Genomic DNA, 23,008 nt, shown 5'->3' on the forward strand with positions numbered 1-23,008 from the left:
TTAAGCAGGCAGAGCTTAGGACTTGGGGTGATAACCATCCATCTTAGATTTTTAATCTTTTACTTTCAGAAATTTGTCACTAATACTACTCTTTTCTGGAATAAATGCATCAAGCCATCAGTTTGAAGGAATCAGAATGGTAATCAGGATTTTGCTTTTCATGCCAAAGGAGGGAGGTTTTTTTTTTTTTAAAAAAAGCATCAACTTTCTGAACAACAACTATCTCAACCAGGTCCTGTAAAGAAGCCACAAGCTGGGCACCCACAATTACCAGTCCTGTCAGTGTTATGGCCAACTCCTCCTGCAGCACTAGTAGTTTTTTTTCAGTAGATTTTAGAAATTCTTTAGATTTTTAATATGTTTTTGTCCTGCTTTTTTTGGTGGCAGTTATCCACCTAATTTCTACATCTGTCTCCTGCATGGTTTGAATTTGGTAAAGATCATTTTGAGTGGTATTTGAAGGCAACCTCTTAAATTGTAAAGACTGATTTACTGATGTCATTTGGGGAAAGCAAGCTACTTTCAGATGTTCAGATCATCTTTTCACCCGATCCCCCCAAGTCCCAGCTCTGGAATATACAGAACAGTTGCCTCTATTAAAAATGACAAGGAATATTTAACCTGAATTCTCTTTTGTAGAGTACAAAATGTTTTGTTGCTCCCTTTTACAGGGAGGAAAAAAAAAGAAAACCTCCAGAAAACCAACCCCTCTCAGTATATCAACCTTTTAAGAACTTTGCTTGTTCTGGTGTTTATTTTCTGGAGAACCCATGAGAGTCTCAGCTGAGCCCACCAGGAGCCATTTTTCTCCCTTACTTTATTTTTTAAGGGCAGTCTGCCAGTTTACATCAGACTGAATTCAGGACTTCATTACAAGATGCTTTTCCTCTTAAGCTGCTATGATGGTTTCTCTTTTTTCAGCAGCTGAGAATCTGCTGTTTTTTCTTTTTTTACTGTTTCTGGGAGGGATGAAAGAAGTTTTGATTTGGATGGGTACTTGGCCTTTTCATTAATCTTCCACAGATTTTCCAAAAATAGACCTGAATGGGGTCAAGCCTTTTTGCCAAGCCACCTCTGCCATGCAAAGGTGTGTGGGCTGACAAAGAAGAACCAAGCAGGCATCTCTGCAAGAATCTCTGTCCACAGGCAGCTGGGGTGGGGAGGGGGAATCTATTTGCTGACATGGATATCTACCTGGAATAGGTTTCAATCTTTTTTTCAGCTTCGACTGAGATGGAAGATGGATCCATGAAATGCCTCCTTCCAGTTAAAAAAAAAAAACAAACCCAAAAGCTCCTCCAGGCTGCCAGGGATCAGCTCCTTTGCACTGCTCTGCTGTTCTAAAAGCCCAGAAGAAAGCTGAAGCTGAGCAGCTCAGACATGTTGTCTCCACTGGGACCAGTGGGATGACATTGGTGCCAAAGAGGATATCCTGGGACCTGGTGAGGGGGCCTTTGAGGAGGTTTGCAGCTGGTGAGAGTCAGAGCATCTCTGGCAGCTATAATTTTATTTAAAGCCTTTCAAACCAACTCGCCTCTCTGGACAGAACCTTGCAGGTAATGGGTTTCTTGGTTCATTGCCAATCAGAACAAACATTTTAAAGCACATTTTGCATCACCTGAAAAGATTTTGGGGGACATTTTTAAAATTTCTGGAATACTAAAGAGTAAACATAGGGAAATAGTTAAATTTTAAAGTCAAATTAAGGATCTTACTTCATAATCTGAAATGTTGCACAGTAGGAATTTGAAAGTTAGGAATACTTTTGTCAGCAGCATGGCATGCTAAGACAGTGTAGGAGGGATAGTAAGATTGTTTAAACTTACACAAGTAAGCAAACTTCTAATTTGCTGTTGAAAACACCCACTAATTTGGGTTTCAAGTCAACAGTTTCTGTGACCCAAACAAAAGCATTTTACTTCTGAGCATTTCATGTAGAACTCTTGAAACTGCAGAAAATTCTGAAGAGGAACACGGTAGAAGACTAATTTTCTTATTTGATATGACTAATTAAGCCAAACAGCAATAAATCCGTGATGGATTTTAGACAACCTGCATTTTCTACCAGAAGTTGCTCTGGGTACCAGACTGGGGGGGTTCTGTGGAGGGGAATGCTCCAGTGTTTTCCTTTTCTCATAAATTACTGCTTCATCCTATCCCCTTTCTTCCTGCTCAGCCTCTGGCTAGCTATTCCTGCAGTGTGTGCTCCGACCAGCCTGGGGATGGACGCCCTCCTCCTTGCTCCATGTTTGTAGATCATCAGTCTAAACTGTGGAGTCCTCAAAAGCCCAAGTAAAGTGACACATAATTGCAGGACAAGGCTGGGAAACAACATGTAAGGGTCTCAGGAGCTGAAAAGAGGATCCAGGTAAGAATCCATGCACCCTGATTTCCCAGACAGTTGCTGGAGAGGACTTCATCCCTAGCTCAGGATTTTCGTATGAATGGCTGAAAAAAGACTGGATGAGTCCAGGTGTAAGGGACAAATATTGATGGTGTGAGTGGAGCAAATAAAATCAGAGTGAGAGCAGAGAGGCTCCTGCACTCCCTCCGTGTATGTAATGGAAAACTGAACTCCATGGAGATGTCACAGACCTGCCTCACACTCCTGTGCTGTACTCTGAGCTCCACAGCAAGCACTGTGGCAGACAGGAGGAAATGCTGCAGCTCTGTGGGGCAGAGGGATTTTTCCTGGTTTGTTCCTAATCCTCAGAAGCAATTCTGTATGTGCAGTGGCAATCTGCATGTGGTCAGAGGAGACACAACCTTCTCCAAAGCAGCAGAGTACAATTCTCCCCATTCTGCCTTAATGCCTGCAGTAAACTAAGCTCGAATTAACCCAGCTAGAAAGGCAGGCTTGGAGGGGAGTTTGAGACAGCGCGGGCAGCAGCAGGAAAGTACTGACACAATTACACAAGCAAGGCAGGCAATTAAAGGTGCAGCATAGCAAATTAGCAGCCCCGAGGCATTCACCAAGTCATTTGAAGGCTGTTGCCTCAACTGCAGTCACACCCACGTGCAAAAGCCACGGGCACATTCAGAAGAAAGGGACTCGTTCAGGAAGCCTGTCCTCCAGAGCTGTGGGCTGCTGATGCTCTTGCACTGGCATCAGCTCTTACCTATTTCTGTTTATGCTGAGTACCATTTCCACACCTTACTGGGCTTCACTGTTCACTTGCTTATATCCAGATCAGCCGTGAAACCAGCTCATCTGCTGTGAAGCCAGGCTGTCTCAGCAGGGACCTATACATTTACTGGTAGGTAGAGGGTTTATTTTGTTGGTAATCCCAAATAATCAACTGCTAGTGTGTCAAGAGGATGGCCTGGCAATTACAGAAACTCATGCATTAATTTCTGTGAGTAAAGGAGGCAAAATACTGGCTGCCAATGTAGTAATTGTAAATTTTAGTCTTGCCTGCACTTGTTATCAATAGAGATGCTGTAAGGGAAACTGCTGACTGCAAACACAGGATAATGCTTTCCCTTTCTGCAGCCTCATCCTTACATATTCTTGGATGATTTGTCTTTCTCCTCCCTCCTCCCGCTGCAATTCCAAGAAATGAGGTGAAAATGATCTGGACACTACTCACTCTAGGGTCACCTGAGCCACTGCATCCATTGAACTGTATCCATTCTCCATGAAGATCTCTGTGTATCGGCCCATTTTGATGGCTTCCAGCCACTCACCCACGGACCTGTAGGCACCACTCCCGACTGGACTGTGCTCTACCAACAGATTTGACACTCTAGAGGCAAGCAAAAACAAAGAAGCAAACAGAATCAGTATTGATAGATACAAAACATGAGTCAAGTTGCTTGCATGTGTTTATAGTAAAGATGATCCTTTTGCTGCATTTTCAGTGATTGCTGCAGCCTAAATCCTCCTAGCAGGCTTGACATGCAATGTATCAAACACAGCACTTCACCTGCAACCTCACCCGTTCTTGAGTTAGCTCCTGCCATTTCCAGTCCTCACCACAAGCAGAAAGAGGAGGAGAGGAGTGGCATCCACCCCAGTTACCTCCTGGCCACAAGTAGGCTCCCCAGTCACTCCTAATTCAAAGTCTTCGCTTTGATGACTCCTGCTTTGCTCTCTTCCTCCACCTTTAAAGCTCATAATTAACTTAAGATAGCACAGAGCCTGGAAGTTGAAACCCAAATTGCATTTCCCAGCAGCGGCCATCAATGGCAGGCAGCTGTTCCCAGTCCAGGGAGCATTAAACAGTCCAGGGGCTGCGCCTGCAGAGTCCCTGGGAGGGGGGTTTGGGATGCAGACAGCATCCAGCGAGCCTGCAGAGAGCAGCAATGCTCCAGCCACGCTCCAGCCTGCAAACAGAGGCACACTCCTGCTCCCACACCCTCCCTCCAGAGCCTGCCAGGCAACTGCTCCCTGCTCAGCTATGCCACGCACGGAAGAAGCAATTCAGGCGAATAATAGCCCTTCACCACAGCTGGAGCACTGACACAGTACCTGGCACAAGCAGGGTCCACCACCCCACTAATGATGTGCAGAGAGCAAAGAGGGCTTGTCCAAGGTCAGCCAGGAAAGAAACCAGATCTGTTCCCTGCTTTGTAAAAGGGGACACACAGCTAACACGAGCCTGGCGCAAAGATTTTTACCCACAGGTAAAAAAAAAACATTTTCCAGGTCAGCCTCTGACGGTGGCTATTACACTTAAAAGACTTTCAACTGGAAGGAGAGCTGGGATATTATATTATTATAGCACTTCAGGAATCTTCATATATTTTATGAGCACATTAGTATTATTTGTTTATTTAATAGCAATGCTGAAGGGTCTAATAAAATGTGAATACTTGCAGTACCAAGAACATAATGGCTTCCCATAACATTTTATACACATGAGAAATTCAAAACTCCTAAGTAATCATAATGAGAAGTGGATTTTCATCACTAATGTCAGGAGGTACCTAGTGATATCATAGCACACGCTGTAATGTAGAGAGTGACTTCCTCCCTTATTTGCATTAATGAGAATTTCCATAAAGAACACATTACATATATAAAAAAAATCCTTTACAGCTGCTCTGTATTGAAATTATGATTCATTTGGAATTACTATGGTCTGGGCACAGCAATCTATGAGAATAGAAACACAGCCCCAAAGCCTGACTGTTCAGGTGCTTCATCCATATCAAAAATATCCACAGCAGCTCTGAAAAGGAGAGGTTTGGAATTGCATGGACCATTCATGGAATAAAACATCAGCAAAGTGCTTAGCAGCTCAAGGAAATGGTTTCCTGCCTATTTTCCTCATCTGGCATAACAGTTTGGTATAAAAGAGTGCAGGAAACACCATGTAACAGGCCTGGAAAATATCTGTTCTGAGTTGAAAATATATTTTCACATGTTTTATGCTGTCATAAACCTTTTCCTGCAGGTTTGCTGGCACTGACATTACATCTAATTGCTAATAAGAATAATTTCTTCTTCAGATGGTAAATGGTACATGGAAAATAGCCTGAGGAACCAGATCTAGCTTGTATTTAAAAATTAACAGAAATTTCAAGTTCTTCTCTTTCAGGGCACAAAATGCCATGCACAGGGACATGCCACCAGAGGGATGCCCAGCAGCAGCAGGGGAGATGTGCCACATGCAGCTGTGCAAGGCTCACTTGGAAGGCGTGGGGACAGATGACTACAGGCTCACAGCAGTGTATATCTTTTGGCCCATGCCACCAGCCTAACCTAATCTTATGTACCTGATTCCTGTTTAAAGAAAACAACATATCTTTTTTTGTCCCCCCTCTGAGGATAAACTTTCCTGAAGGGCCTTTTCCATGGTAAATCTGGGGAACTCCATGGCCATCAGTGAAACAGCAATGATATACATATACACACACACACACACACACACACACACACACATACATACATAGATATAAAAAACTTCCTTATGACCTTGCAAGGGACTGCATGATTAGCAACACTGACGGCTCAGAAGTAAATGTGTGCTTACAGTGAAAATAGAAAAAGCCTCTCCAAGACTATTTAGCTCTTTCTCCCCAAGTGCAGCTTTATTTCTTGATTGTGTTTACCTTACTTGTAGCTCTGTAGCTATTCAGATGCATGTTTAAATACAAACTGGCTGTTCTATTCACTTCATGTGGTTTTAGCAAAGGGTTTGCGTACAGTATTTCGGTAACTAGAGACCTGCTCTTCCAATTACCACAACTCTCATGACTTGTACTGGTGGCTAGCATGCCTGGGAATAGTTGTGGAAGGATGTACCTGGACATCCATAAGCTTTGCACATCCTAAGAGTTTCCCCAAGAGGCACTTTTCATTTGTATTACCGAGATAAAGTCAACAGGCAGATAATTGGAGCGGTATTTACTATCTAGCTCGTGCACTCAAGTCTTGCCTTCTCTAACCTTGCAGTAGAGCACAGGTAGTTTTGTCACAGACAAAGTAGTGCTGAAACTCCTGTTTCTGAAAGACAGACCACAGTAATTTTCTTTGTGGTAGCAGCACTGCATTTGGAGTGAGTGAATTGCTCACTTGGCTGCAGCAGAAAAAGTTGATATGAGTCAACTCCCCTGGACATAACAAAGCTGAAGGAACATTCCCCCAAGAACACACTCGGGTTAAATAACTAGAGGGAATCCAACCCTAGGGGTGGGTATTCAGACAAGGAGCTTGCTCTGAGGAATGGTTCTGGCCCGAGTCTGTACCTGCTTGATGCATTAACCAACGTCTTCAGGCTGCTGGGGTTACGGATGAGCTTGTCCAACATGCTGACAATTTCGTCAAACTTGGGCCGGCTGTTGCGGTCCTTCTGCCAGCAGTCGAGCATGAGCTGGTAGAGAGCAGCAGGGCAGTCCATGGGACTTGGCAGGCGATAGCCTTCCTCCACGGCTTTAATCACCTACAGGACACAAAACACAAGGCTTTTCTTTCCCTCATCTTTTGCCCAAATGCAAGCTGACTTTAACACAGAACTTTGGGATCAGCAATACGCTCACCAAAAATCCTGCCGCCCCCCAGCTCTGCACACGAGAGGCAAACTCAGCAAGCCCCTCTATCTTTCATATTTTCCATAGGATGTGTTGAATAACTTTATTTTTAGTCATTGCAAAATTAATCTAGATAGCCAAGGCTTTGATGCAACTGGGAGGTCAGATTGCCTGGTTGCACTTGTTCAAAGCTCAGTTGTGGTCTCTATGTTATATACCAGGAAACTCCTGGAGCCTATGCTAAATCCATGAAAAAGAGCCTACAGGGCTTTCTGGCATCTTCTTGGAGTGCAGTGATTTTGTTTATTCAGATGCTGGCTTCTTTTTAAATGAAAAGGCATGTGCTAGACCACAAATTTGTATTACAGTAATAAAAGTCTGACTGTATTTCAAAAGAGACTTTGAATGCTAATTGATGGATGGATTCAAGGCAGAGGCAGAACAACCATCTCATATATCATTCAATACTGTCTGGGTCTAGTAGTTTCTTAGTGTGGCCACATTTCTGCCAGGAATTTAAAATGTCAGCCCAAGAGTATGTAAATTAAAACCAGGGGAGTTGTTGCACTGATTTCAAATACAATCCATCTATGGTTTTATATCTAAAACAAGTGATATGCATGTGTGTTGCCTGCCCTCTTGAAAGGCAGAAATGAATAAATGAGGGCAGAATTGAAGAAGGCAACTTGTTTTCCCCAGTTTGGGGAAGATCTGTGGCAGGGCTTTAAGCCCAGCAGTTCCCATTTTGAACCATTACAATTTTCAGGAGAACGCAGCTTGTGTTTCAAGCCACAAGGTTCTGTATCTGTGCCAAGGGAGTCATGGCAGCCCATCTTCACACCCTCCACTCCCAAGATTCCTTGATGAAAAGGAGCTGGAAGCAGGTATTTGCTATGACCACATGAAAACCACACGTGCTTCACTGTCCACTCCAAAGACTACCTTAAATGCCATTCACTCATTTCACAATTTGAAAACATCCTGTGTTGCAAAAGAAGGCTCTGTGATTAGCATAGAAGTTGTTGACTCGGTCTTTAGTGGCTAGATGAGTAGTACATGATGAGCTGTGTCAGGCTAGCACTGCATTTCAGAAGGCTTCAAAATTCAGAATGGATTGTTTTCAAATTGCCCTCCATCACAGAGCTTTGTTAAGTGTAAGGGTTGGAGGGATGAGCCAGGCTGACTGAGCAGCAGTACTGGGAACCTCAGACTCTCTGGGGATGTACATAGCAGTTAGGTGAGGCTTCACCATCTCCTCCAAGGGTAAAAAGCACTGCATAAGGGCCACAACATGTGTAGTCCTTCTGTGCCCATCTGAGATTTCATCTCTCGGTGGAGCAGTTGTACCACTCTCCATCCAACCTACACTTGCAAGGAGATCTCTTCTATGGCCTGGCTGTTGCTCCCAGCTCCACCACACTGTGCTATTTATACTCTCTGTTCTTCACATCATGCTTTTCAGCTGGTCCCTGATGCCAAATTTGCAGCTGCCCTATAAAGAAAAAGCTTCAGTGTGGCACAGCCATGAGAATGTTATTCGCTGTGTCCATGTCTGTATTTCTAACAATAATGGGTCGTCCTCCAACTGTAGCAGAAAGAAAATAGCAGCAAGACAGGGAGCAGACCATCTGGCACCAGATCAGAATATCTGAACTATATCTGCAGTGGGGTTATGCGTGCTGGATATTCCTGGCAGTAACATCACAATCAATAGCGTTAACTCAATTTACAGGATGTCATCCGTCCTGGTGATACAAAAATGGTCTCAAAATGCTGCAAGAAGCTAGGATGCTGAAATACACTCTTGCATCTGAAGGTGCCTTCAGGCATCTAGCAGTAAGAGGGGCAAAACAACCAAAACAATAATGACTGAGTCACTTGCAGCCGCCACAGTGATTAGAAAATAAGAAAATGGGACATTTGCTGCTCCATTCATTGGTGTCCTTACTGCTTTTTAAGACTTGAAGGTTTAGAATTTGCACCTAAGGAGGCACTTTTGTCTCTCTTCCTCTTCTGGACAAGCACTATTCGATTGGGGTGACTGAACTAGATGTTTAGGAGAGGACTATTTGGGATAGTCTATTCCAGTAACCAAAGCAACAGTTAGTGGTGTTTTCATAGATCACCAGTCTGAACACTAAAAATCAACCACCGTGATTATTTAGCTTATCAACCTGTGCAACACAGGCCACAGTATTCCTCTCAATAATTCCTGCATCAAGGCCTTACCCTGTGGTCAAGCCAAAGCATATTTTTAGAGGGCCATCCAGAAACCAGCAGGACTTTAAAATGTGATTTGTAGCCTTAAAGAATTTTCTGCCCTTTTGCACTTCACCTCCTTTAAAGCAAGCCATCTGTAACAGGGTGAGAATAATTTTGCTCATCATCAGCTGTGCTTGAAAGCGATGTGCTTTAATTACAAGCCATACAACAAAAACTCTTGTGCAACAGAGTCCAAAATTTATGTGACCCCTTTTTTCTCTGCACAAAAGCCAATGCTGTATCTAACACCATTGACTCTTCTGTCAACATAAGCAGAGGAGGAAAGAAGAGGAGGCCTTCAGGAGCTGAAGGAGGAAGAATTGCATGAGAAATATGCCACAGCACAGAACTAAGTCCCTATGCCACCACCATCCAGGCACTTACCATCTGCACAAAGGGCAGAGGTAAGTAACACAGAGGTGACACAAGCAAAGCCTAAGTAGGAACTGATGCTCATAAACATCTCAGTAGTCCTTTGTTTTCTGCTTTCACTCCAGGCAAGTCTGTGCCCCACAGAACGTGGAGGCATTTGGGCTTTTTGGAACAGTTCTATAAAGTACGGATGCTCATAGTGCTATGATTCACACAAGGGACTTCCCTGGCCACAAATCATTACCTCACTGGCACCAGCCTCAATCTTAGCCTGGCATTTACTGAACAACATCTGTGCTATGCCAGTACATCAGCATTAAAGATAGCTACAGTGCTCAGTGTGAACGAAAAAACTTGGCTCTCAACGGCGGCATTCTCTGCACAGACTATGGAAGCAAGCCCCTGTACTTGATTAAGATAAATCCCTGTGTAGGTACATGCTGCTTTACTGAACTTCCTGCAAATGTGACAGCCTCAGCAATGCAGGAGCAGTGGGGCATTCATGCCAAACAGTGTGTTCAGTTCCCTGGCAAGAAGCATGGCGTGACCATCTCAAAGGTACCACTCCTTTCCATGCCTGGACTCAAAGTGAGATGAGACAGCAGCTCAGTGTGACAGGTAGTAACATCCACTGATGGCAAAGGCTTGCTAACAAAACTCAGGGAGGGAAGAATGCTCAGCCAGAGCTCTTGCTGCCAGTGAAATGGAAGAAAATTGCTGGAATAGGAGCCCTGCTCAAAAAAGCAGAAAGGATGAAACACCAAGTGTTGTGCCCAGAGGAAACCCATCCAGCAGCAGGATCTCCACAGGTAGCAGTGCTGCCCCACATGACCTGTTGGTGAATCTGACCTCATGACTAGCTGGCATTCTCAGAGACCTTTGCAAATCATAGTTCTCAGAGAGGTGAAGAGGAAGGAGGGACCTAGAAAATCTGGCTACCCCAGGCCTAAATTTTTTTAGCTTTAGACAAGAATAGATGTTGATGGTGAGCTCAGGGTAGAATGCAGCCCTGCAGCAGGATCAAAAGATCCTTACCCATGCTGGGATTGGAGCTGCAGCCAGGTGGGAGAGAGTATTCCCAGGCACCTCACTGTTTGGAGATGCTTCAGAGGGTGGCCTTGAGGTCAGAGACTCAAGGGGGCACTGGAACCCAGGAGCAAAGGGACACAACTCGAAGGGTACTGTATAAATGAATGAGCAAGCACAGACTTGTGAGGTGTTCACAACTGGAGCAAAACTATTCTCTTGAGATCAGCAATGCAAGAATGACCAAGACTCTTGGAACTCTGTGGACTGCTGTTGCTAGATCAAATCACCCAGCTTTTCTGCTGGGGAGCAAAGCCCTCACCGTGACTCTCTTGAGTTTCTGCTTTACGTGGCGGCAGGGGTTTGAACACACAACTGAAATGCTGCCAGTTTATCAGCATCTATCCCCTGGCAGGCCTTTGTCATTAAGCAGAGAAGGGACAGGCTCCAGCTCTAACAGCATTAGTGAAGCTCCAGTGGGCTGCTGGGGGAAGCAGGCTTGCCTCCGTGCAGACACATTTCCCTCTGTGCACAGCCTGCTCTGGTTTGCTGCAGAAGAAACAGCATCAAAGGGGAGGATCATTTCTGTCTGGCACGGGGCAGCAAAGCCATTCCTACAGCAGCTCTCCTCCTCCAGTCCCCATTCTGCCTCTCTGACAGCAGAATGAGTGCTGAGCCCTCCAAGTCCCATCACACAGCAGCTCTGGCACGTGCTTACATCTTGGTTTGTCATTTCCCAGTAAGGCCTCTCGCCGTAGGACATCACCTCCCACATCACGATGCCGTAGCTCCAGACGTCGCTGGCAGATGTGAATTTGCGGAAGGCGATCGCTTCAGGCGCTGTCCATCGAATGGGGATCTTCCCTCCCTAAATGGAAAAGAAATGGAGAAAAACCCCAAAAAAACAGATTGCAGAGGAGGGCAGAGAACACGCGAAAAAAGTCGAAACAGCTCTTCTCAGAGCACCGAGGGATGTTATTTTCTCTCTGGAAAGAGACATCGAATTTTAAAGTAAATCTGTTTGACAGCATGGGGCCCCTTTCCACATTATCTCAGCCCATAAGCATTTGTAGGCTGCCTACTAATTGGCTGTCCTGAAGGTTTGTTGTTTGAATGTTGTTTGAATGCTGGGACATGTATAGGATCAACATCTCAATTATGTTGCACGGGTTGGTAAGGGAATACAGTTCCTCCATTTCTGAGAGCGAGCGGGGGAGGAACAGACAGTTCTGAGGCTGAGGAAGACTTTGATCTAACGAGGGCTTCATGCAAATTGCTGCGGAAGTAATTCCCTTTTTTTTATTTTTTCTTTCTTTTTTTTTTTTTTTAATGCAGTCCTGGTCCTGCAGAGAGATCTGTGTAGCAGGCAGAGAAATCTGTGTGCGCAAAGACCAGCCAGCTTAGCCTCTGCTGTGGGACTCAAAATGATGCCACAGCTGTCAAATGTGCTTTGCTGTTTCCTTTTCTCCTTTCTATCATTTTAGAAATCAAACTTCAGATCAGCTCTGAGAAGGGAAAGGGGAGGGAAAGGAGAGTTTGGATTAAGGAATACTTTTCTCATTGGGTTTAAAGAGCTGTCTCTCTTGATTTATATAAAAAAATATTTTGCTGTGAAGCCCCTTCCTCTACGTGTTGAGCTAAATATTGGAAGGTCTCCCTGAATGCCCCCCAACAGTGTTTGTTATTGGAAAAAGACAGGATTTGGAACACATTTTCAAAGCAACTTTTAAAAAGTCTCTTCTTCCCATAATTACTTATTCACAAGCTCAGCAGCGCATGCCTTAAGTGAAGGGCCAGATTCTCAGCAGTGCCAATCAGCACATGGCAGCACATGGGAGCCACAGCAGGGCTGGCCAAGAGCCCTCCAGCCTGCAGGGAAGTGCCAGTCCAGCTGTGCCCTGAGTCCCATCACGGGGCCATGACTGACAAAAGCTGGAAGGCCTTTCCGAAATGTCCACAGGAACAGGGAACATGACTCAAGACAGCTCCCACCACTCTCAAAACAATACCCTTGGAAAAACACAGTAATAAGACATGCCCAAGGAGTGCCAATCACTGCCATTAATACTGGAGGCTCTCTCCAAGTCTGTGCTGTTGAAGGTGGGTCATGCCCACCCCCTCTCTCAAGTGCCAGTGCCATAAGGGCAGAGCACTGAGGTTGGAAAAGCTCTTTCTTGGGTTGGGAGAAATTACTCTCAACCAGGTAATGCTGTGGGCAATGTGCATTATTTACAGTGGGCATTCATTACACAATTAATAATGGTATAATAAAAGGGTCAAATTGTTCAGAAGACCATGGCTTACAGCACAGGATGGGTGCCTGAGCAAAGCAATTGCTCTTTCTCCCCTTTGGTATTCACCAAAGAGGAGAGAGTAGAGCTTGGAAGCATGGCAACTTTGCAAAGTTTGCTATTTGACTCATGTACCCTACTCAAACTTCAGAGTTATTAGTTAAACTCTGCATTATTTGCCCACCCCACTATAATTTAAAGGCATTTGCAAAATTAATCTGGTACATTTAACTGTTATCACCTGATCTAACCCTCTTGCACAGTTTAGAGGCTCTGGATTTGTAGAAACTCTTTGCTAGAGAGCCTGAACACCAAAATGTGGTAAGAAACATGTTTCTCTTGAGCTCAATGAGTTTGGCATCCCCATAACTGACCCTGGTTGTGTACGCTGCTTCAGGGTCATCTTCTAGGACTCTGGAGAGGCCGAAGTCTGACACCTTGCAGACCAAGTTGCTGTTGATCAGGATGTTCCTGGCAGCCAGATCTCTGTGCACATAACCCATGTCAGACAGGTACTTCATTCCGGAGGCGATGCCTCGCAGCATCCCGACCAGCTGGATGACGGTGAACTGCCCATCATTCTTCTGCAAAAGGAAGGAGGCTTTTGATGAGCTGAGAGCCTCTGCACCCTCAGCATTGTGTGTGCAGGAATAAAAATGCAAAGGCAAGTCTCCAAGGAAGGAAACCAGGAAAATTAATAATTCATTACTCTCATGCTCTGACCATGAAGCTTTTCTAAGTTTCACTGTTTAGATTAAGATCTCTAGAGACAAAGCTAAGGAAATGTAGTTCTTTTAACTTGAGATCAAGGAATGAGCTGCATCTACTGGTGACTGATAGAGAGACTGTGACTGGAGCAAACACATGTGTATAAGGGCACTAGGCTGGGCTCTTTCTCGGTCAGGCAACTGAATGGCACCAACTTGCATGCAAGTCCTACCTGTAGGGGTACATGAACACTTGAGGGGGTAGGGGCTCTTCCCCATGTTGCCACATTGCATTTCTAACCAGGTTCTTCACTGTCCCTTCTCTAGCTCTTACATTTCATGGAAAAACTCTGACAAGTCTGGGGTTTGCAGTATGGGTCTGCTCCTGAACCACACCACATTTTGCAGGCTAAGTTAATACCTTCCACTGCCTTCTAAGATAAATGTAATATCCTCCAATTTATTCTTACCTGTTTCTATCATTGCATGCCCCAGGTCCTTCATGATGCTGTGTAAACACAGATCAAAGAGACAACTGAGCTACCCTTGCCTCCAGACAGCACCAACACCCAGGAAACATTTTCATTGATATTAACGATCTACAAAGAACCCCAAACAAGTCTCAGGTCCCCCTGGAAAAAGGATCTAAGTAATACCTTTAGAAATGTATCCAGAGAGCCATTCTCCATGTATTCAGTCACTATCATTACTGGTTTGCCTAGAATAAAAAAGTGCATGAGTTTGTTAGGAATTTATCTAAAAACCACGAGCAAGAAAAAAGTCTTTTAATGGTGTCTCTGCATCTGGATATAAAGCCATGCAGCAGTAAATCTACACCAGGACACTGCTGTCCCAGCAGGATGACAAGAGTTGTTCCCAGAATATATAGAGAAGATGGGAAATTGAGGAGGAGGGGATGAAAAACTAATACCATATTATGGGTGGGGTACCAAGCCCTAGACTGTTTAGATGATGATCGAGAAGGACGTTGCAAGCTGAACCCAGACAGCCTTGTTCTTGTCTCCACCAACAAGCTGAAAGCTTGCAGAGATCAAACTGCATACAGCAAAGTCTTTGGATCCTTCCCTCAAGCTTCAACACCCTGAAGTAACAACAGGAGCCCAACAAGAGCAACAAGGATGATCTGAAGCTTGGGCTTGGTAGCCACCAAAACTGAGACTAGGTAAGGATGGGATTGCATTCCTTGTAATTCAAGTAATTCCATGTAACTACCCTTGTAAACACATCTGGAAGCAAGAGAAGGAATATTTACAGTGCAGAACAAAAGCTCATTAAGTGTGGAATGAGTGCAAGTGGAAATCAAAGTAAAACTTCTTAACAAAAGACCTGGTGTCCTATTGTTGACATGAATAATAATGTTTTTCCAAATCTGTTTGATTAATTTTCATGCCCGAGTCATTTTAATGGTAATTATATATAGTTTTTGCTCAGTTTTTAAATCTAATTTCTCGCTAGCTTGCCACAATGGCGTAGCAATAATTAATGTGGTGTGCTCCAGCCCTTGTAAATTCAATAAAATCTTATAAAAACATGTAAATTATTTTTTATTTAAATCAATTTCCATTAGCTAGCACAAAGCACAGACAAAAGAGAAGCTGTCAGTTATTTGTACAGTGCATTACAAATGTCTTTTATAGAAATGATCAACAAGAGCTGCTGTGTTGTCATAACATGCACATGAAGGTAAATACTAAAAATCAGTGCATGTCCTACCCTTTAGATAGATCTTAATTTTCCCATTTTTGATTTCCTTAACTATTTTGCCTAATTTACTGCTTAATTATGTACATAACAAAGGTAATTGTGAACTTGTCAATCAAAATACTCATTGCTGTGCAAACATTACCTTCGCAGCATGAAGGACCTGTGCTGCTGCTTCAATTCTTTTCCGTTACTCTCACAGCTGCTGCCAAGCTTGAAACTCGCCCAAAAGATTACTTTTCATATGAGAAATGCTCCTTGGTACCATGTAAAATGCTGCTGAACCCCAAATGAAAGATGGGCCCCACCTTTAAGGATCATGGCCATCTGTCTACGCACAGCACGGGCTGAACGTAGGAGGGAGGAGAGACCTCAGGGGCCACTGCTGTTGGATAGCAAACGTGTCAGTGGCTTTGCAGGGAAGAAAACTCCAGAGATATGTCAAATGTTAATGCTTTGTTTTGATTTTAAAAGCTAAACACCTAACTGTAGCATGGGGTCCCTTATCTCTGACACTTCAAGGCAGCGTTGCAGTGAGAATGGTGTCTTGTTATGCCACCACCCTGGGGGACCTCCTCCAGACTCCTGCCTTTGGATGCCATCAGAGAAAAAAAACAGTAAGATTTCTGGCACTTCTGTTTCATTATCTGACTGCTGCAGGTTGGCAGCAATCATGGAATAAATTAACCCCATCTCCAAGAACATGGTAATAAGGACACAAATAGATAACTTTCAACAAAGTAAATTAAAAGTAAACATCAGCCCTTCCAAAGTGCTGGGCTGATTCTCTGTGTCACTAGGGCTTCCTCCTGCTGCCATTACATGGTCATAAAATATATGGGGTTGGCACTCATGCCAGTGGTGTGCACATTGCATCAGTGCAACCAAATGGGATGCTAAAGAAAACTGTCACTACCTTTGTAAAGCAAAAATAGCAAAGGGTTTGTCTGCAAGAGGACAATGAACATGATTAGTCCAAATTAACTAAGGTGTGCATTTGAACTGTATTAGTTAAATACAACGATATTTTCTTTCAGAATTAAAAATGGCCTAATTCAATTTTACCTAATTTACTTCCAAGGTAAATCATGATGCAGCAAAGACCTCTTGCCCTAAAGATCTGATTCTACAAAAGGCCAATGACGGAGACACTGAAGGGTAAAAGAAGTTAAATACTTAGAGAGTCATAAAAATTGCTTTGGTCCATGTAAAAGAAAAGAGAAAACCTATGAGGATGCTACAGATGTCTGCTGGAAAAAAATTTTGAGGGCAGTAAACAAATATTTACTGAGCTAATGAGAAGCTCTGGGTGCATACTGAATCCAAACTCCAGTTGCTCCAAGTCCAATTTAGAAGCAGGGCTCCCAGTGTTTCCACAGCTTTCAGAGCAGACAGCCACTTTATATAAAGGCAGCTTGCTATGGAGGCACATTCTCACTAAAAGTGGAATTTCCAACCATCCCCTGAGGGCCCAGCAGCCAGAAGGACTCAGGCCAATGCCAGTAGCAGCTTTCATGGATGTGTAATCATCACTTGCTCCTTGCCCAATATTCCACATTCCTGCAGGGCTAGAAATTGGAGCTCTTTCACAGGTTGTCCCCAAGAGATTTTGGTATTTATTAAAATTTTGGGAGAAATCCATTTTGGTTATTTTTTTCTTAAAAGTTTCAGGAAATGCAATTTCAAAGAAAAATGCAAGAAAAGGCTGTTGATTACAAAACAGCATTGATTTTGTGGAGATTACAAGGACAAACAGCTGGAGCCTCTGTACCTTCTCTAATTGCAGCTCTGAAAAAGAACTAATGTTGGAGATGCTTCCTCTGAGGAATGACAAATGGTACTGAGAGCAGCACATGGCCCCGAATGCCACCATCTGAACAGCAGCAGCTAAGCAAGCTCTGACACTGCCAAACATAAAGGCAAGAGGGGAGACAGCCATTCACACCTGTGAGGTTGGTGCTTCTGCACTTAAAACACACCTTAAAATAAAGAAGTAGTTATTTATTTGAGAATTTAGAATTAGTTAACAAAATAATCCTGGATGCCAATAATGTAGATCCTCCAAGGCTCTAAAATGAATGAGTAACAACCACTCTACACATTTTCCACAGGCTCAGCACAGCACAAACAGCCTTGTGCTGAGCACATTTGGATGTACTGTCCCTTTCCCTGCCCTTATCTTTAGTGCATACTGTAATTTGGAGAAGAACTGGGCTGGAAAATTTACAAAAGGCTGTTTTGCTAACCGAGCAGTCAGACCTCAGTAACTCTCAATCCCTCCCATATGCCAGCACCATGAGCAACTATCAGGGGCATCTCCAGCAGATCCCAGAAGGAGCTTGCTTTAATTGTGGTTTTATACATTCCCGACATCTTCACCTACAGTCCCGTTCTTCCTCCCTGCTTCTGGAAAGGAAAACTTTTTTTGGAGAAATGATGAAGAGTGCATTCAGAACAGGCATCACCTAAGTCTTTCTCCCTTGACCAACTCTCCCAAAGGCAGAGTTCACAGTGAGCAGCCCACAGCAAGTTGTACCTACTTTTTGTGACGACACCTTCCAGGTGGATGATGTTGGGGTGGTCAAACTGCCCCATGATGCTTGCTTCTCCCAAGAAATCTCTTCTCTGTTTCTCTGTGTAGCCCACCTTCAGGGTTTTGATGGCCACTGCAAACTCTCGCTTTCCCTGCAGCTTCAGCCTCCCACTGCAGACTTCCCCAAATTCACCTGCAGAAGAAAATGAGGAAGAACAGGATCACACCACATCAAGGGAACACATGATGTGCCTGTGTCTACAGGATGCAGCCCAGCCTTGGCTGATGGAAAGCACAAAGGGCTGCCCTGCATTCATGGATATGGACTGCTGAACATTGCAGTGATGGCTACCTTCAACAGCCACTGCACCACAAGCCAAGTAATTCATAAGCACAAGAAAACTTTCAGTAAAAAATGCAATTTTCCTATATTTAAAGAGATATGCTTTGTATTCCACCAGGCTTTTTTCTCATTTAATATTTTTGTCTACGATATGAAAAAGTTCTGTCATATCTTATACCACTGTCCTATGTGGATAGCTGTAAAACTCAAACCACTTGCACTTGCTACTTTAACTTCCTTTGGTAAGTTACATAGATGGAAAGCTGTCAGCCTTTCACAGTAACATTTATTTTTATAGAGTTTTAAGAGTTTTATAAACTCTTCACAATTTTATTACTACCTTTCCCAAAAAGGAACCTAAATGGATTTTTTTCTGGTGAACATTAAATTACGTCCAAACCCACAATTTCAGAGGATAGAAAATACTCCTAAGGTTGGTTGGAAGTATAAACAAACAGCTTTACTGGAAACAAAATGGGAGTTTCTTCTTCTAACCAAGGAAGTTTAAAGCTTTGGATTTTGGCTTGTGCTTTTTTAATGTTCCAGGTAGCCTCTTATTTTTAATTTTACTTCAAGACTGACCTTAATGTTGGGGGATAAAAAGGTTCAAATGGTAAAAAGAATGAGAAACTTAAGTGACTCCTTTCCCTTAGCATCCATTATAGCTCAGCTGACCATTTGTGACCGTTTTCTGGACCATTTTCTGAAATTTTCTGAATTTTCAATTCAGCTCCTGAATTTCAAAACCGCAGACAGTGACAGGTCTGTCCCAAAATTCAGCTGGAACATGCTCACCTTCCCTAACAGTTCATATATTTCACGGCCCTTCCCAGATCTCCCATGCTAAGAAAGCCAACCCTTCATGTTGCAAAGGGTCATGAAATGCATCTCCATACCAGCTCCAATAACTCTTTCAATGGTTATGCATGAAGCTTCAATTTCCTTAGCAAACTCGTGGACAGCTTGATTAGGGTCCTCATAGGTGTGGGGGTCAACATAGGTCCTCACTCCAGGCAGCTTAACTGCAAACACAAATTGGGCACATTTAATGGCATACAACATCACGGAAAATGGGCATTGCACATCCTGTCCCTGGCACTCTGCTCTGCTGGAAATTTATTTCTATGGTGAAAATGAGTATCATTCTTGAAAAATGACATTTATTCTATATGTGACATATGTACACCTTCGGCATATTTAGAAAAGCACAACAGTGCTCAGCTGGAATGATGTGCAGCTAAATTCCCTTTTGGTGCTGTGTAATGGGTTGGTCCAGTGGCTGGGAGAAAATAATTCCTTTCTGGTACTAGAGAGGGTACACCAGGAGGAAAAGTACAAATAGCAAAATGCTACAGGAGTAACTTGCAAAGCAAGCTGGATGGATGGGGGTTGATGGAGAGCTGAAATAAATTATGCCCTACCAGTCACACATCAGCTAATCAATCGCCCACCTTATTTCAGATGGAGTTACTGAGATTTAAAAGAACTGCATATTTGCAGTACAAAGCCTGTGGGTTGTATCAGTATGAATATAATCAATAGCAGGCTTTTTCTCCAGGACTTGAGAGGGGAAAAAGTATTTTCATTATCCATATTATAAGTTTGTTTTGACAATCATTAAGGCTACTCACATGAAGAATTGCTCATCAGTCTAATGAGACAGCTACATTACACTGCGGCTCTTAATTGATTTGCTTCCTGCTGCCTTCATTACATAGCACTAATGGAAATTTGACTTTCCCTCACAATGTGTTTGCCTTTTCCACCCCAAAAGGCACCTCACTGTTACCCATCCCCAGATCCCACAGCTCTTGATGAAGGAAGGACTGATAGCAACCACAAGATTTACTTTCTGGCATCACTGCAGAGGAGTTTTCTATACAAGGGCATTAACACAACATTTCTGAAAGCTTCCTAGGTGCAGAAATAGGTGTTATTCCTCACACATCTGCAGAGGCATCCAAGCTGAAGAGCAGCAGTGGGCTCGGTCCTCACAGCTGCCTGTGGTGAAGCAAAGGTTTCAAACAGGTATTTTGGACGGATGCATCCAGACCACAAAAATGTTGGGCTGTTATGTGCTGAGCAGAAAAAATTACTAACATCTTGGTTCACACAGCAAAGACAGAGGAACAAAGCAAATTGGCTCACTAGAATGATCTGGTGCAAACATACAGGTGTGAATAGCTCAGCACATAGAAGGACTGTTCAAATCTTCAGTTCTCTGTGGGGCTTGCAGCAGGGGCAGGGGGGAACTTCTGCACGAACAATTATTTTGTGAATTACCACCAAAAGCAGATTTTTTTTTCTTCAGAAAATCACCTCTCAGTTGAATTTCTCATTACCACAGAAAGCCAAAACCACATAATATATGTTTGCTCTTTACTCACTGTGGCCATTATGAAAATGCATCTTTTCTTCTTCTGGATCTTGCTTAGCCTTGCTATAGCCACATCGCCTGGGGAAAAAAAAACAGACAAACCACAACAGAAGAGTATTTTTGTCTCTGGTATGGCAGAACTCCATTCTTTACTTTGAATCATACAATGCACAAAAACCCAGAGCAGTGACAAACCCAACCTCTCTGGTGGCTCTATTGCTGCTGTCCCAGTTTTAGCTCATCAAACTGGTTGCAATTTCCCTAACGGGATTCAGGGCTCAAGGCCCATGGATTTTCAATTGGACTTGTGCTTCCAAATCCCACAGATGCTTCTGAAAAACTCCACTCTACCTGACATTTAATGCAGCTATTTTTAAGAAGAAAAGAAAGTGGGAACAGGAAGGACAATGAAAGGGGAATGGGATGAAACATTAGAATTGCAGAAACAAAATCTCCTGGACTGCAGAGCTTTTGCAGGCACTGTGTTGTATGTCTTGCATGCTCCCCTTCATCCACTGTGCATTTGGACAGAACTTTAAATTATGGTATTTTAGCAAATGGCCTTGTGTAAACATTAACATCTTATATACATGCAAAACAATGGCTTAAAACAAAGCAAAACCAAACCTGTTGCCTCACTGCCTTCTCCTACATATTGTTGGCTCTGCACAGCATTTCATGCACATCTGCTGTCTTTCCACAGGGGAGCTGCCCTTCATGGGATCCCCTCTGCCCAGCAGAAAAAAGATGGAAGAAGGAAAGCTGCCTGACCTACCCTGCTCCCACCTTAGTGCCAGACAGTGCAAGGATAGTGCTGAATATTACCATGGAGTCGCAACTACAGTTGTATGGAAGTTGCATCTCCCCCAAGGAATCTCCTATTAGTTTTGGGTTGCTCTTCCCTGACTCTTCATTCTTCTCATTGGTTTTCTAGGTGATAGTTTTGTAGTAGCATTAACTGTCTGCTTTGGTGGCGCTTCTGAGATCTGCTTCACTTAGACAACCCCATGGAAGCCCCAGGACAACTGCAGTGGCAAGAAAAATTGCTACACACACACACACATTTAAAAATACAGGATGACGTATGCAGGATACACATATATATGCCTGGCTTTCCTGATAACATAACTGGAAATGGGAACTGGATCATCCTACAGAAGACTGCATGAACATAAGACTGTAAGACACTGCTTGGTAGAATGAAAAGCCTGGAACAGACACCTGCAAGCCAGCCAGCATGCAGTGGAATCACTAGCTGGCACACCTCAAAAAAAGCCTCAGGCCACTAAGAAGCCACTTGAAGCTGAGAAACCTCTCTTCCATTGCTTCTGTGATTTTTTAGCTAGGGGCATGTGAGCACTCCAGCATCACTCACAGCAAGGAGGAGCATATGATTAGCAGGAACAAAACTGCAATTAGGAGGAGGCAGTAATAGGCATCTGCATGAAACATGCCCTCAGCATGAAGTCCTGTTACAGGGAACTGCTGTCTGCCCAGATGCAAGGGGCCAAGCAGCCTTTTGGCTATAGGATTCTGGCACTGGGTTTGTGAAATGATCACAATTACAGACGAAAGCCCGGACACAATGAGACCCCAACACTGAGCTGGACTCAGCAGAGCTGGATGCTGGACAGTTGAGGGGAAAAGCAGCATGAGCTTCTGGGGCTATTCCTGTGAAGAGGAAGCTTACCTTGGGGCAAAAGAGACCTGTGCTACAGGGAGAGGAAGGAAAAAAATTGCAAAGGTTGTGCAAGCACGGGGGAATGGATCAAGAAGACAAGGGAAGGCTGGCAGGCAGTCTGGGGACACAGGCAGGGAGATAAAGAGGTTGCACTTGACAAACAGCCAGGCTATACATGCAGGGCATGATTTCAGCAGCAGCAACCAAGCTAAGCCCATAACACTGAATGCAAGCCCCACAAGAACAGCACTGTGGTGCCCAGAGACGTGGCTCAGTTATCTGCATGTCGGTGCTCATTGCCTTGCTCCATAAACAGCAGTGCTGTTTCCTGAGATGGGGTCCTGCATAATTAACTCAAAACCTAAGCACTAGGTGTACATGGAGACCCTGGGAGTAAGGGTCATTTCAAAGCACATTCTGGTATTCACAAATCCTTGGGGAGAATGGATTCTTCTTCTTCATCATATGACCTCCCCTTTAACTAAATAGAGAGATAAGTCTCAGTATCAAGTCTCACTTCTGGTAACCTGAATTTTTTCTGCTGCAAGTTGCCAAAGTTACATCAGCTTTCTGCAGAACTAAGTTTTCTGGAAGGAGGCATATGACTCAGTTTGCCTTTTAAAAATACACAAATAACTCAATTCATCCTTCTACCAAAAGTATGTATCCAATACTTCTTCTGTTTTGCCTTTTGGAGCAAATGCCCTTATCTCTTCTTC

General features: G+C 43.7%; 1 protein-coding gene across 12 annotated transcripts in view; it reads right to left on the reverse strand.

Moving 5' to 3' along the window:
• The window catches only part of EPHA5 (EPH receptor A5), a 206,673-nt gene that overhangs the window by 22,248 nt on the left and 161,417 nt on the right, over positions 1–23,008 (reverse strand). For all 12 annotated transcript variants that reach the window (XM_084203890.1, XM_084203880.1, XM_084203887.1 and 9 more), the window contains 8 exons: positions 20,619–20,686; positions 19,128–19,253; positions 17,896–18,081; positions 14,290–14,351; positions 13,301–13,510; positions 11,354–11,503; positions 6,694–6,887; positions 3,591–3,746 (listed from right to left, as the gene is read on the reverse strand). In XM_084203890.1, the coding sequence (XP_084060016.1) occupies positions 3,591–3,746; positions 6,694–6,887; positions 11,354–11,503; positions 13,301–13,510; positions 14,290–14,351; positions 17,896–18,081; positions 19,128–19,253; positions 20,619–20,686 (1,152 nt within the window). The remainder of the gene's footprint in view (positions 1–3,590; positions 3,747–6,693; positions 6,888–11,353; positions 11,504–13,300; positions 13,511–14,289; positions 14,352–17,895; positions 18,082–19,127; positions 19,254–20,618; positions 20,687–23,008) is intronic.

Source organism: Fringilla coelebs (assembly GCF_963513975.1).
Source record: "Fringilla coelebs genome assembly, chromosome: 4".
NCBI classification, from domain to species: Eukaryota; Metazoa; Chordata; class Aves; order Passeriformes; family Fringillidae; genus Fringilla; species Fringilla coelebs.